The 13,952-nt window shown below is 33.6% G+C and overlaps 1 protein-coding gene across 3 annotated transcripts; it reads left to right on the plus strand.

The window, feature by feature from the left end:
* The first annotated feature begins 956 nt into the window (after positions 1–956).
* On the plus strand, positions 957–11,687 carry MTF-1 (Metal response element-binding Transcription Factor-1). 3 transcript variants are annotated; one of them, XM_073987338.1, is made up of 6 exons: positions 1,120–1,958; positions 2,031–2,460; positions 5,608–5,716; positions 8,540–8,642; positions 8,705–8,855; positions 8,964–11,687. In XM_073987338.1, exons 1-6 carry the CDS (start codon positions 1,538–1,540, stop codon positions 10,846–10,848), a joined length of 3,099 nt encoding a protein of 1,032 aa, XP_073843439.1. In that variant the 5' UTR covers positions 1,120–1,537; the 3' UTR covers positions 10,849–11,687. The 3 variants fall into 3 exon arrangements, with proteins under 3 accessions (XP_073843440.1, XP_073843439.1, XP_073843438.1); XM_073987337.1 differs by having other exon boundaries at positions 1,120–2,460; XM_073987339.1 differs by lacking the exons at positions 2,031–2,460; positions 5,608–5,716 and having other exon boundaries at positions 957–1,807.
* The last annotated feature ends 2,265 nt before the right edge of the window (positions 11,688–13,952 follow it).

Here is a 13,952-nt window from a genome sequence, read left to right on the forward strand (position 1 = left end):
TCTCTTGTTTTCTCTTTTTATCGCTTGTGTTTGTCTATAAAGTGTAGACATGCTATCTCTTACTAACCGAATCATATGGTTTTTTGTTTTGATTTTTCATGGCGAATTCATAGTTTTTTGACGTTTTAGATTCGATCAGCTGGGTTGAGGCATCTACCTTTCTAATTGTACCATGGTATAAACATAAAAAAGACTAATACTAGGTTTACATTTACGAAATCCACTCGGTTTCAACTGTCAATTCCTTTGCTTAAACGTCAAATGAAATCCAATGGATTTCAGATGAGATTTCATTTGACGTATACACAAAGGAATAGACAGTTGAAATCGAATGGATTTCGTAAATGTAAACAAAGCATAAGATGATTTCGTTTTTGTATGTCGATGGTCAGACTAGCAAGAGCTCCGATTTACTCGCGAGTGAAAATTTGGAGGGAGGTGCTAATTTTCTTTGGTTGCAATATTTTTGGTGGGCTTGGGGCAAGTTTATTTGAGGGTGGGATACGTTTTTGTTTGGCGCTGGAGAGGGGGCAAGTTGCTCCCCCTCAACTAGCTCAAATTCGAGAAGAGTTTCACTCGCGAGTGGAATTCGAGCGAGTATTCGGAGCTCTGATGTCCACACACGTTAACGTGAAATTTAAGATTTTTGCGTGTCCTCTTTATTTTACCATTCGCGTTTGTTGTGTTTCTCATACCAATAAAAAAAAACAACAAACGTAAATAAACTAAAAAACAACACAAAATAATTAACATTAATAATTAAATTAATATTAATAGTTACATTTTCATTATTTCATTAATAAATTGTTTTTATTAAATCTTGAGAAAATAAAAATCTTGCAACGAATAATTAGAAGAGGCAACACAACAAACACAGAAACCATGTACATAGGTTTCACTACTTCATACCCTTCGCCTATAAACTGGACGTCGCCATGTTGAAATCGTGCTAGTCTGGCCATTAACTATGCGAAATCATGGTAAATTTTGCTTGATTTCGCGCGACATCACGAAACGACGCCGAATGTAAACCAAGCATACATACCACGTACAAATAGTTTGCTGGCTCTACGATCAACTGGGCTGATGCATCTACCTTGATAATTGTGCCACGCTACGGCGTAAAGTCGAAATGTTCCAAATTAAAATTGCAGATTCCGTCGTCGCGGCTCTGGACTATCTATCTGATCAAACTTTATTCTTTATTCAAAATCGAGATCGGAATATACGGAATGTTACAAAATAAAAAATTTTAATGTCTTTGTGTTTTCGCGAGCTATTCCAAACCAATTGCAGTGACAAAATAAGAATAAAAAGAATGTGCAAACAATTTTAACCGAATCAGAGATTAAAAATATTATTTTTGTGATGAAATAATGGAATGAAAAATTAAACAAACTCACAGATACATACCAATACAGTCGTTCGTATCGAATTCATTTGATAAATCGTCGTACCGTATGGTTAAAATTTTCCATACATTTCAATTCGAAGTGGCAAGACGTAAAAAACTGTGGAAGAAAATTGTGATTTCGTTATGGAAAGTGGTGACATATACAGTGATCAAAATGTTCTATTGTTCGCTGCGAATGTAAAAGATAACAGCGAGTGTGACGATTCAGCGTACAGTAGTAGCTTGAATCTATCTTCCTTATCAAACTTTTCTTCGTCATCCTCGTCAATAGTTAATCCCGCACTACCACAACAGCAAGTGTCCAGTGATGGCAGCAGCTGCGGCGTTTATGTCGACTATGACGGGTCGGCTGAATATCTTGAAGAGCAGCAGCGACTACAGCAACAACGACAGGTGCTCCAACAATTAGGTTTTAATATATACGATGATAACTTAATTGATATCAATTATATTCGTAACAACCACTGCGTCGCAGAAAACAGTAGCTCTCCTGCACTGGTGGTGGGGAACAACAATCATAATGAGTTCACAAGCAAGCTATTGAGTATGCCTTCGAATGACACAAATTTATATATTGATGATGATTTTGTATTAAACTATTTAAATCTTTCGACAGACAAGACATATCACAATGCATCGGGGTCATCGGTTCCATCATACTTGCCAGCATCCGCATCATCTAACATCATTGATACCAACTCCACTTCATCATCATTATTAACAACCATGCCATCAACGGACTTTAACTACATGGACATAGGGGACAATTCCCCTATAACGGAAACCAGAACCCCAACACCGTCAACATTGAATAATGGCAATATGCCATCGTTATCGACATACATGGATCCCAACGCCAATAACGGGATTTTTTTGAAATTTGAGTATACGTTTGAAAATGAGAAACTAGTGCAAGTCCAACCACCGCCACCGACAGCTTCAATGATTCAATATGAAATTGAAACGTCGTGTGAACAAAAGGATGCAAATGCCACATCATCCTTGTCACAAGCAAAACTAGCATCTACAAATGTTTCAAATCAAAGGTAGCCAGTCAACATTTTATATGCTTTAATTTGTATTGTTAGAAAGCTATCTTTTATATTCATCCTTTAAAGGGAATTATCTTGCTAATGTTTGCTTTATAAAAACTATATTGCATGGCTTATTTATGTGCAAATACTTTTGGCGATTATAGCCTATAATTCTTCATGGGGAACACCGACATGTATAGGAATAACTATGTATGTATGTACATGTGTATATTAGCATGCCTTTTGGACTTGCATACATAAATATTGCTGTAATATTTTGTATTATGTAGTTAGAGAATGAAATGCGCGGTTCCAATGGAATTGAACCTTCATTGCCTGGTTGACAAATTCCCTTGTTTCTATACATGGGAAATTACTTATTTAACCTAAACATGACAGTTCACATTACATTGATATTACTCGATTTATTTAAAATTTTACACGTTTACTCTTAATTGCAGTATAGAGTATACAAAATTATGAATATTTATTCTTCTAAGTAATATTGATGTCATTCATATTTTGATTTCGAAGAAGATAGTATTGCATTTACATTTTTGCTATTTGTTTTTAATCTGGCGAATCTGAATGGAACTACTACTTTTTGTTTGTTTATTCTCGCATCCACTGTATATACGTATAAATACATAGATACATACATACAAATTTTGTATATCTGCCGAAATGGTCGAATAAAAATTGAGGTTTTTGATAGGAGAAGCATTCCGTTAAAGAGGACCCACGCAACATACATAAATAATTTATTCCACAAACAAAAAATTTAAATGAAAAAAGTACCACACTTTGAAGATTTCGCCGAGAAAGAAATTATGATTTGAAAAGTCACAAGTCTAAAAATAGACGTCCAAATAAAAATAAAAGAATTGTTTTGTTTAAAACAAAAATCGAACACATACACCATCACAATATTATACAATGAATACATGGATGATTTACAAAAGCAAAAAAAGAGAGGAAAATTGTATTTAAACAGATTGTTATTGAAACATAGTAGGTATTTTCTATTCGCAGCAAGTGGTAGTCGATCATTAAGAACATAATTATTGACATATTTGGACTATTGAGTTTTTGCATGTCCTCGTTTCTACCAAGAATAGCATTGATTAATTAAGAAAGGTTGACTTCATTTTGATCGTTCTATATATTCGCCCGAAATATAGACAAGACAACCAATGCACAGTATCTTTATCGATGGTCGCCATTGACTTTGGGGTAATAGCCAGCCTCTATATGAAAAACATGAGTATACAATGCTGTTTGGGGGCGTTAACAGCTACCGATGTTTTTGTATTGCATAGACATGTGTCTAGCATTCATTTCATTTTTTTATTACAAAAAAAAAGTTGCATTTAATTTTTGTACAATTTGCCAAATATTTTTTTTAATTTTTATTTAATTTGTCTATAATTATATAAATATTTGTGCATATCGTCGAAGGTATTCAATGAGCTTAAATGGTTTCGGTTTGAATCTTACGTATAATGATGCATGTTGTATTTTTATATCCCACAGATTAATATAAATCTTGAGAATCAAAAATGTTCTTATGGAAAAAGCAGGCCGCCTTTTTGTATTTCCTTCTCCGATTGTGTTCATGCAATCGGTTCCAGTAAATATAATTTCAAATTAAGCTGTCGAAGGGAATATCGAATATTACACGTCATATTTTTTCCTAAATAGAACAAAAAATCATTTCTGGAATCTTCATATTTATTGAGCTAATGTTCATATTTATTCAGTTGTTGTACCAACCCTACTGTGTATCAGAATGGGCTCAGCTGATGTCGTTGACAGGGCTGTAATTATGAAACATTAATTTTAGGGATTAGCCCATATACTCTGCTCATATTCCTAAAAGAGACCGTCCTCTTTCCAGAAATGTGTATAAATGTCCATATTCAAAGTTCAAATGTAATGGGTAATAACTCGTGCAAAAAAAAGAGAAAATTGGTGTCCTCTCCTTGAAATATTTTTCGGTCTTCCTCATGAGTTGCAAACTAAAATGACCAAGAGGAATATTATAATGGACTTCCTTCATTTTTTCTAACTTTCCTTTTTCAAAGGCTGAATGTATATATAAAATAAAATATCTATTTAAACCAAATTATTATATTATAAATTTTAAATGTAAAAAGTTAAATCAGTTGGGGCGACAAAAGAAATATCATAAATTTTTTGTATTATCTTATCTTCATGTTGTCGATTTTTTAATGGAAGCTAACTATATTTTATACACGCGTCTTATTTTTACATTCTTGATTATATTTTAAGGGATCAGATTTCGCCAACGTTCACATAGCCCCATATGTGTCATGCACAACTAAATACTAATTATTATTAAAATATTAGTTCTTAGTTCTGCTCTAAAAAGTACAGATTTTATTTGATAGGTTGGTACTGTAGTTTTTCAATATTTTCTTTACCATTGCCTTGGCAGTGCATCGCTATTAAAAAGTCATAAAAATTACATGTTTAATATTTTCATGTCATTTATTGCATTTTCGGGGTGCGAATTTTGATATTCTAAAGTAGCAAAAACTGCTTTGCTTTTGAAAGTGACCTATAAAAATAAGTCCCACTTGCTATGGAAAGTATTTTTATTTCTATAAATAAATGTCATGTTTTTCTATGTCAACGACCAAGGTCGTAAATAGATTGTAAGGGGCATTCCGCTGGTGTGTTTATTTTCCGAATACTCTTCCGTTTAAGAAGGTGGGTGGAAATTTATCGATTTATTTATACTGATATTTTAATTCTGAAATTTCGTTTTGCAGAAAAGGGTTTCGGCTGTAATTATCCTGCTCTCTAACAATACTTAATTGTCGATGAATAATATATTGCTAGTGTGTATATAAAATTCAAATAAAAGTTTTTTTGTTTCTGTTTTTCCCGATTTAACTATTTTTACTAAACTAAGAGCAAAACATTTTAACACTGAGTTTAGCAATATAAAGGCAAAAACAGTTGCTATATTATATAATATACCTACATATATATTTGTTTGCAGCATAATTTGCAATTTGTTGAAAAGCCAACATGTATTTATGTGCGCCTATACATACGCTGCCATCTCTCTATACTCCACACCAAAACAAACAAAAAATATCCAAACATTAATGAAAAATAATAAATTTATAGTTGTTACATGGAAGTAAATAATGAGCCTGATGAACTTTCATTATGCATTCGACCCGGTGCGTTACACAAACAGAAAGGGGAATCAACTTACGCAACTGTTTCCTTCGAGGTACTCTAATTTATTATTCCGCTCAGCTAAAATAAATAATCAACTACCATTAGAATATATAATTGTGTTTAATAAAACACTAAAACTAAACTACTGGACAATGGAATGTTTGGGACAGTTAATGATTTAGATAACAGATATGCAAAAGTTTGTTGGGCATATAACATATATGTGACAAGTCCGTTAGATATGCTATCAATTATTTATTTAGTTGTATAGTTTCTCAATTAAAAATTATCAGTGGATGGAATATAATCTCACTTCTTGACACATTCAGATCTAGATCTATTATCAACCCCAATTACAATTGTATAGAATGAGATACTCATATTGGCCAAGTTAGTGGTTTCCGCCGACAACAAAATAATTTAACTATAATAGCCCATTTAGATATGACTTCATTAGCCGGATTTAGTACATTATCAGGTTTTATTTGCTAAATCCAGCCAAAATCTATCAGATTTCCCATACAAAAATAAATCCTCGCATTGAATGGATTTGTTTTAAATCTGGCATAAATTCCTCGTATACAACTCTGTTTTTTGCAACATATTGCTAGAAAATACAAAAGGTTGCAAGCTGGCATAAGAAACAAGGTAGATGGAACACGTAGGAACACGTTCGCGGACGTGAATGCTATAGCATTCTGATCCAAAATGACGTGAATGCTATAGCATTCATATTGTCAGCCAATTTTTGTTCATTTACTTGTATACAATCTTAAGTTTTGGTGATTAATATACATAATACGATTTATTTAAACAAGAAACGTTCTATAATAAAGAAGAAATAATAATAAATAAATAAAAACAAAAAAACTAATTTCGAAAATAATTGGGTGTCATTTTTTCACCTCTCTGAATTTGCTTGCGTCCGCGAACGTCTTAAAATGTAAAAAGTTGTAAATAAGGCGGAAAATTAAATTTGTTTTGATGTACAAAGTTGATTTCAATGAACCAAGACTAATATTTACGATGTCTAAACGATAAAATAATTCGTTTATTTATTTTAGATGGACAAACTGCTATAAAATAATTCTTTATTTGCTCTTTAGTTAGCATTAGTAGCATAATGTGCTAACATATTCAGTATTAAACAATAAATTTGTAATTTGACGTATGTTTTTTGAGACGAATTCAATTTACAAAAAACTCTTTTGACGTTTCAAATTCGATCAGATGGGCTCGTGCATCTACCTTGGTAATTGTGCTATGAACAAAAATCAGCTGACTGTCATTTAAATCCTCCAAAATGTATATCTAAATGCATTGAGATTTGTTCTGGTTTTATTAAATCCAGTCGAGGATTTATGGCTAGTCTAAATGAGCTAAAACAAACGATCCATTCATTTCTTGAATTTAGAAAGTTTACGTTGAGATAATATCAAACATACATAGAAAATGTGGGGTTGAAAATAATAAATATTAGATGTATTTGTATTATTGGCGCATCCTTGCAGGCGATTTATTTTGGCATACATTTAAAGGAAATATCTTACTTATAGCCCTACTTACCCATATTTGTGTGGATGAAGAATTTTTAGCATAATTTACTTTCTATTTTATTTATTATAATTATGTATATATAATAAGAAAAAATACAAACAACTTTTACTAGAAATCTTAGATCAGACCAGTAGTGGGATTCTGTAAAGCATAGTACACATTGACAAGCAAAACTGACAGTCATCGAGGTCTATTTTGTGAATATCAAAGCCAAACTGAAAAATTTCTTTTGTAATCTCTAAATAATACCGTATATATTGTATTTCAAAAGTTTTTACCTAAATAAAAGTTATTTGCCGGAAAATTGTCCTAAAAGTACGCTGACTGTCAGTTTTGAATGATAATGTGTACTCCCCTTAACTCATTTTTGCTGTTACCGACAAAAATCGGTAAAATTAAATTGCAAAATTATGACCAAAAACATAAAGAAAAGTTGGCATCATTGTTGGTGTCGGTAGAGGCTAGCGACTACTTTTTATTCATCGTTAACTTACCGAAAATTTTCGTTAATTATCGAAATTATAAGCATTTTAATTTTACCGACAATTATCGATAACAGCAAAAATGAGCTACAGAATCCCACTACAGATTTATTTTCGAGGCTGTCCAACATGTTGACGCCTTTTTTAACTGAAGCTTCAAATACAAAAGTCGGTTTAGAACTTTTAATCATGAGGGTGTTATAAGAAAGCTTATGAAACTGCTTTCTGGAGTTAGAGTTAACGTTTATTATTCAAAACAACCATTTTTAGGGTCTTACCAAGATGCTACATATTTCTCAAACATTCCGGTTAATTTTTTTTTTACTTTTTCGACATAAAATACTTTTAAGACATGTGTTTCTGCGTTCCTGTTAGAAACTTGATAATTAACGTAATTTACTATCCAGAGTGAATCTTTGTCCAGTAGTTATGCAAATCAATAATAATCCCATTTAACACACACTATTTTGCTTTATAGTGCAAAAATCAAGAAAAAATAAAACATTAGTTGAACCAATTGCATTTTGAAAATAATGAGTGAATCTAGCAAAAACCATTAACGCAAAGCTTCCAGTAAAAAAAAAATAATAAATGATCCACGTTAAAAAATGGAAAAAGGTATTTCCTAACAAGTTTTAATGAAATTTTGACATAATCGCATATAAGCTTATCGCCATTTAGTTTCGCTCTCATAAAAAATTACTCACATGTTTTTTCTTTTGCATGTATTTTCATTTTTGATTTAATTTTCGTAATGGTCGGGAAACTTTGTCCGTATTTAAGAAATACATATATATGTAATATTTTTGTTGTTTTTTTTTTATAAAAATATATAGAGTTCGGACGAATCACTATCACGGTACAAATGTAACTATGAGAATTGCAATCGAAGTTATAGTACAATTGGCAACTTGAGAACACATTTAAAAACGCACAAAGGTACGTTGAACATTTATGCCCATTATTTTTTTTATCATATTTAATTGATGATGTTATTCCAGGTGAATATCGCTTTAAATGCACTGAGGAAGGTTGTGGAAAGGCATTTTTGACTTCGTACAGTCTAAAAATTCACATCAGAGTTCATACCAAAGTAAAACCGTACGAATGTAATGTGGAAGGATGTGAGAAGGCCTTCAATACACGTTACAGGTTAGTTACATGCGGCAAAAAGTACATACATGCGGCAAAAAAGTGCAATTCGCTTATTGTTTGTGTATCTAATTTTGGTACTTTAACACTTGCATTTTACATTTTCAGATTGCATGCCCATCTGCGCTTGCACAATGGCGAAACGTTTAATTGTAATCAATGCCACAAATGCTTCACAACGTTGAGCGACTTAAAGAAACATATGCGTACCCATACTCAGGAGCGGCCGTACAAGTGTCCTGAAGATGCATGTGGCAAGGCATTTACAGCATCCCATCATTTGAAAACCCATATACGCACCCATACCGGTGAACGGCCGTATCCATGCGAAGAGACAACTTGCCAAAAATCATTCAGCACCTCACACAGTCTAAAGTCGCACAAGAAGACCCATCAAAAACAAACCCAGAACCGTTGCACAAGAGAACGTAAAACCAAAAATCGAAACAAAAAAGCCAATAATGAAGATGAGATTGATTATATAAAGCAGGAGGAGTCCCATGGCGATGAGACTACTTCCACATATAACAGCAGTGAATTCGATGGCAGCGAGCTTCAAGTGTCTACGAAAGCGGTCAAAGCTGTAGCTGTGGAATGTAAAATTGAGGATTTATATTCGTTACAGATGCCCGAAATAAAGAATTCGCAATGTACAGCCTTAGCTCCGAAAATTGAAAGCATGCCGTTACCCGAAATGGGCCAAGCCCTACAAGTATCCTACGCCGCGGAAGAGGAAATTCCCACGCCTTCGTGGTCGCAAGGTGTATTGCTGTCGAATCCAATATTGACGATGGCGCCTGTCTCAGTTCAAGGTCTGGCCATACCCACCGAAGTGCCCAGCTATGTAGATTTGCAATCTAATTTTGCCAGTGCTATGTCGACAATTAATGCAAATCCGACATCCTATTCAAATGCAGCCATAAACACCAATAGTCTAATGGAAATCGATAATGATCCAACCGCTAATCAAAATCCTAGCATTGATAATAACAGTCATGCCCAAAAACAGAACCAAGTAAACAACGCGAACAACGCTGAAATTGTTGCTGGAACCCTTAACAATTCGGCCGATATGGTGCCTCTTCAAGAGAATATCGAAGAGTTGTTAATGGGAAGCACTGACTACAGCAGTGATGCAGATATGGAAACCGAGTCATTATTGAACGATATTCTAATGACTATCGACAATAATGCAAGCTTACTGCAGGAAACATTACAAAAAGCCGATGAAGTTCCGAACGACGGCTCTGGTCTAATAGAAGTCGATTTGAGAAACAACAAACCAACATTGAAGCAAATAACCGCTGATGCAGGTATCTGTAGTTGTGTCAACTGCAAATGTGATAAAACTAAAGATTGTCAAGGTGGCTGTTCATCGGAAAAACCATGTGGAAAGAAGCCAACATCAGGGACGACGTCCAGCCACCAGTCGTTAACAAAGGCTCCATCAAAAGGATGTTGTGGGGGCAGTAAGAAATCAAATAAGACCCCAAATAAACGAGAATCTGATCTCAATCAAAACATAGAAGACGTTGCATTGCTTTTACAAAATCTTGCTTCTATGGATGGAAAAGGAGGTTGTTGTGGCGGTGTTAAGAGAGAGTCCACATCTTCGTGTTCCGCTACGACCACTAACAAAACAATAAATCAGTGTTGTTCAAAACCACCAATTGTAAATAAAAATACACCCTCGTGTTGTTCTTCTGGAGCTCCACCGCCTCCGGCGCCATCATGTTGTTCGGCGCCACCACCCCAAACATCGAAGAACACCAGTTCTTGTTGTTCTACAAATGTTCAAACATCGGTTGCCGACACAACTCTCAAATCTATTAAAAGTGACAGTTGTACATGCAAAAATCCTTCGGAAGGTGTGGCCAATGGATGCTGTGTTGTAATTTGCATTAAAACTCTAAGGGCTTTGCGTAAGGTTTTAACTAAAAAGAACTTAAATCTTGTTCTATGTCCACAAAACCAAGCTAATTCAAATAATTAAGGCGGAGTGAAAAACCCCCCACTAAAAATGAAACTGTGATCACTTTTACGGGCAACTGTCTCGAACAGGTTAAGATATAATGTTATCAGTTTTTTGTTGGTGATCACAGAACGATTCACTTGAGATTTTTGTAAAAAATATTTTTTCTACATGTTGTCATTATATTGTTATTATCATGCTAACATTCATATTGCTTTTTATATACATATATTTTGTAAATCCCATAGACTTATTGGGGTTGTCGTTATTACGTCGTTGTTCTTGTTAAAGGTTATTTTTCATACTTATATATCGAGTATGTTCTGAGACACACTTCACGCCTCAAGCATTTTGCACAACCCATTTACGCTTATTTTTCGAGTATTTTATGGCTAGGGTGTACTCTTCTTTTTAAATACCCTAATAAATCTTACCCCCAAGAAATTCACAAAAAATAGGAGTAAATGGAGTGAACAAAATACTTGTGGCGTGAAGTGAGAGGTGAAGTGTGTCTCGAACATACCCGTATATTTCGGTATTACATTTTTCTTTGAAAAAATTACAATGTCCCGTTTTATATTAGAATTAATTCCACAGCAAGCAACAATAAGAAAACAACAAGGCAGTCGATAACGACAATCGTAATAAGGCCAAATAACTTAAATAGCTATGTGCCAAATATGTTTCTGCTTATTCCAAAACGTCTATCCATAAATGGATCTATGTTTTGGAAGAAGAAGGATCAATTGTAAAAATAGTATTTGTTTTAAAAATTTCCAGAAGTATATTTAGATTAAAATGTAAAAAAATCATATTTGTTGTTTTGTTGTAATAAAACGATATATGAATAAAAAGTTGAAGACATTGGTTTTTTATTAATAAGCTCGTTTAAGAGTTAAGCTTGATGATCGAAATTTTTTGCAAGTGAAAAAGGAAAGCCAAGGACTCGAACCCACACAGTCACAAATTTATGTGACCGGTTTCGCTGTTACTTGGGCAGCTCTTCACACATATCGACTGTGGAAAGGCGTACAGGCGAAACCGCGAAAGATAGGATCTTTAAATTTAGCATTTTTAGTACAATAGATAATATGCGGAGAATAAAGATAGAATTTTCAAACTTCGTATAAGGATAGATGTGGGTGTTGAGGTTTAGTTAAGATGTGGTTTTGGAAATTAACCTTTAACTGGCCGAAGTTGCTAAATTTCGACCATGTGGTATTATAAAAGCACCACGGTGCACACATATACCGGCTGACTTCCGTATTGTCAATTGCTTTGTATTCGTGCATTTTTCATAAAATTACTCTAGTATGGAACTCGATTTAAGAACCCCTAGTTTCATGCACGAATACAAAGCAACTGACAATACAGAAGTCGGCCGGTATATGTGTGCACCGTGGTGCAATGATATGCTAAAAATAATTAATAAGAAAACTGGGGCCTAATTACGACATTCGTTTCGATCGAGTATTTGCCCGTGAATGAAAAAATCGAACCTATGTGTTCTTCAAAGACCATTAAGACGGTAAGTAAAAAATTTGTTTATTTTATAAAGCAAAAACTAAAGGGTCGATTATCAATATCAACTACAGTTGAGTTGCCAGAAGAAAAAAATCATACAATTCAAATGAGTAAAAAGACGGATTTTTTTTTTCAAATCCAATTAATATCAATGTTTTGAACCTTCAGCTATTAATTTAATCGTAAAAAAAGTATAAATTTTAATGCGGAAATATGGGGCGCATGTCTTCAGGGCAACACACAACAGAGGTTTTAGGAATAGGGACTACCCGTGCAGTTGTCCATGCTACAGAAAAAATTGATGTAGTTAGAATTGAGTTAAACAAATCCAAAATCAAGTCAGAAATATATAGACATATACATAGCGATTATGAATCTTCACGTAGGGAGCTACTCACAAGTGAGTTGCAGTTCACTTTCACCTGCTCGAGCTATTACGATTGGGCAGGGAGGAGCACAAAAAGTGAACAAGGGTTGACAAGTCGGAAAATGGAAAATAATGGCGCGACTTGTGAACCCTTGAAATAATAATTTGTGTTACCATACCGTCATTTTTTGCACAAATAACTTTGGGATTATTAAATTCTTATTTTTTGCATAAAAAGTAAATAAATTTTCAAATTAATAAACATTTCTAGCAAGAAAAATGTCGGTTATTAAAAATCCACTGTAAAAGAACATGAATATTGGTAAAAGAAAATACAACATTGAAACAACATGGCAACATCTGTAACAGCTGTTCTTTTGTTTTGACAGATATGTGAAAATTGTTTATTTACACTGAAGAATTCGTGAAATTTATTGGAAAATCGTAAAAAAGTGAACAAATGTCGTTTAAAAACGTCATTAAATGGCTACAATAAGTAAATGTTTAATGTTGCATTTTGGGTGATAACAGAAATGGCAAGTTCTGAGGAATACCAAGGAAATGGAGTGGAAGCCGTACCAGCGATGTTAGGACATCACAGGAGATCAATGATTGGTTCAAATGAGGTTCAGCATTTAGCCAATTCCAAGAATTGTAAATACAATTCGTGAAACATCCGATATTTTCTCCAGTATAAGAACCAATTCTATGAATGCTAAGTATAATTCCTAATGCTTTTTTCAACACTTAAACCAATTTAATGAATTCCCAGCAAAAAAAAAATGGAAGTGGTGCAAGTTGGAGTGAGGATTTCATTACATGCATGGATGCGCTTCCAGTGGACTAATGAAAAAGGCAATCCTTTTCCTCACATTTGGATTACATCCAACAAGCACTTTTATGTATAAACGATAAAAAATTCAATTTTTATTCAACAAATGAAATTAAAGTAATACGGCGTTTATATTATAGTTTTTTGCAGGGTTAACCTTCTTTATGAGGATTTGTTTGAAGTATATACAATGGAAATGACATTTGAAACCCAGACCCACTGGGTTAACCTTGTTATATATAAACGGCCTATAAGAATAAAATTAAAATGTCTTATTAATGGCCTGTTCCCGTACTTTACAAAGTGGTAAAAGTCGTAAACGATTTTCATACAAATTTTGTGTACGGGAACGCAAAACTCGTAAAAGTGGTAAAAATTTTAAAAATGGAGTGCTTCCTAGCT

This window comes from Musca autumnalis, unplaced genomic scaffold, assembly GCF_047663935.1.
Source record: "Musca autumnalis isolate F117 unplaced genomic scaffold, ASM4766393v1 scaffold_4, whole genome shotgun sequence".
NCBI classification, from domain to species: domain Eukaryota; kingdom Metazoa; phylum Arthropoda; class Insecta; order Diptera; family Muscidae; genus Musca; species Musca autumnalis.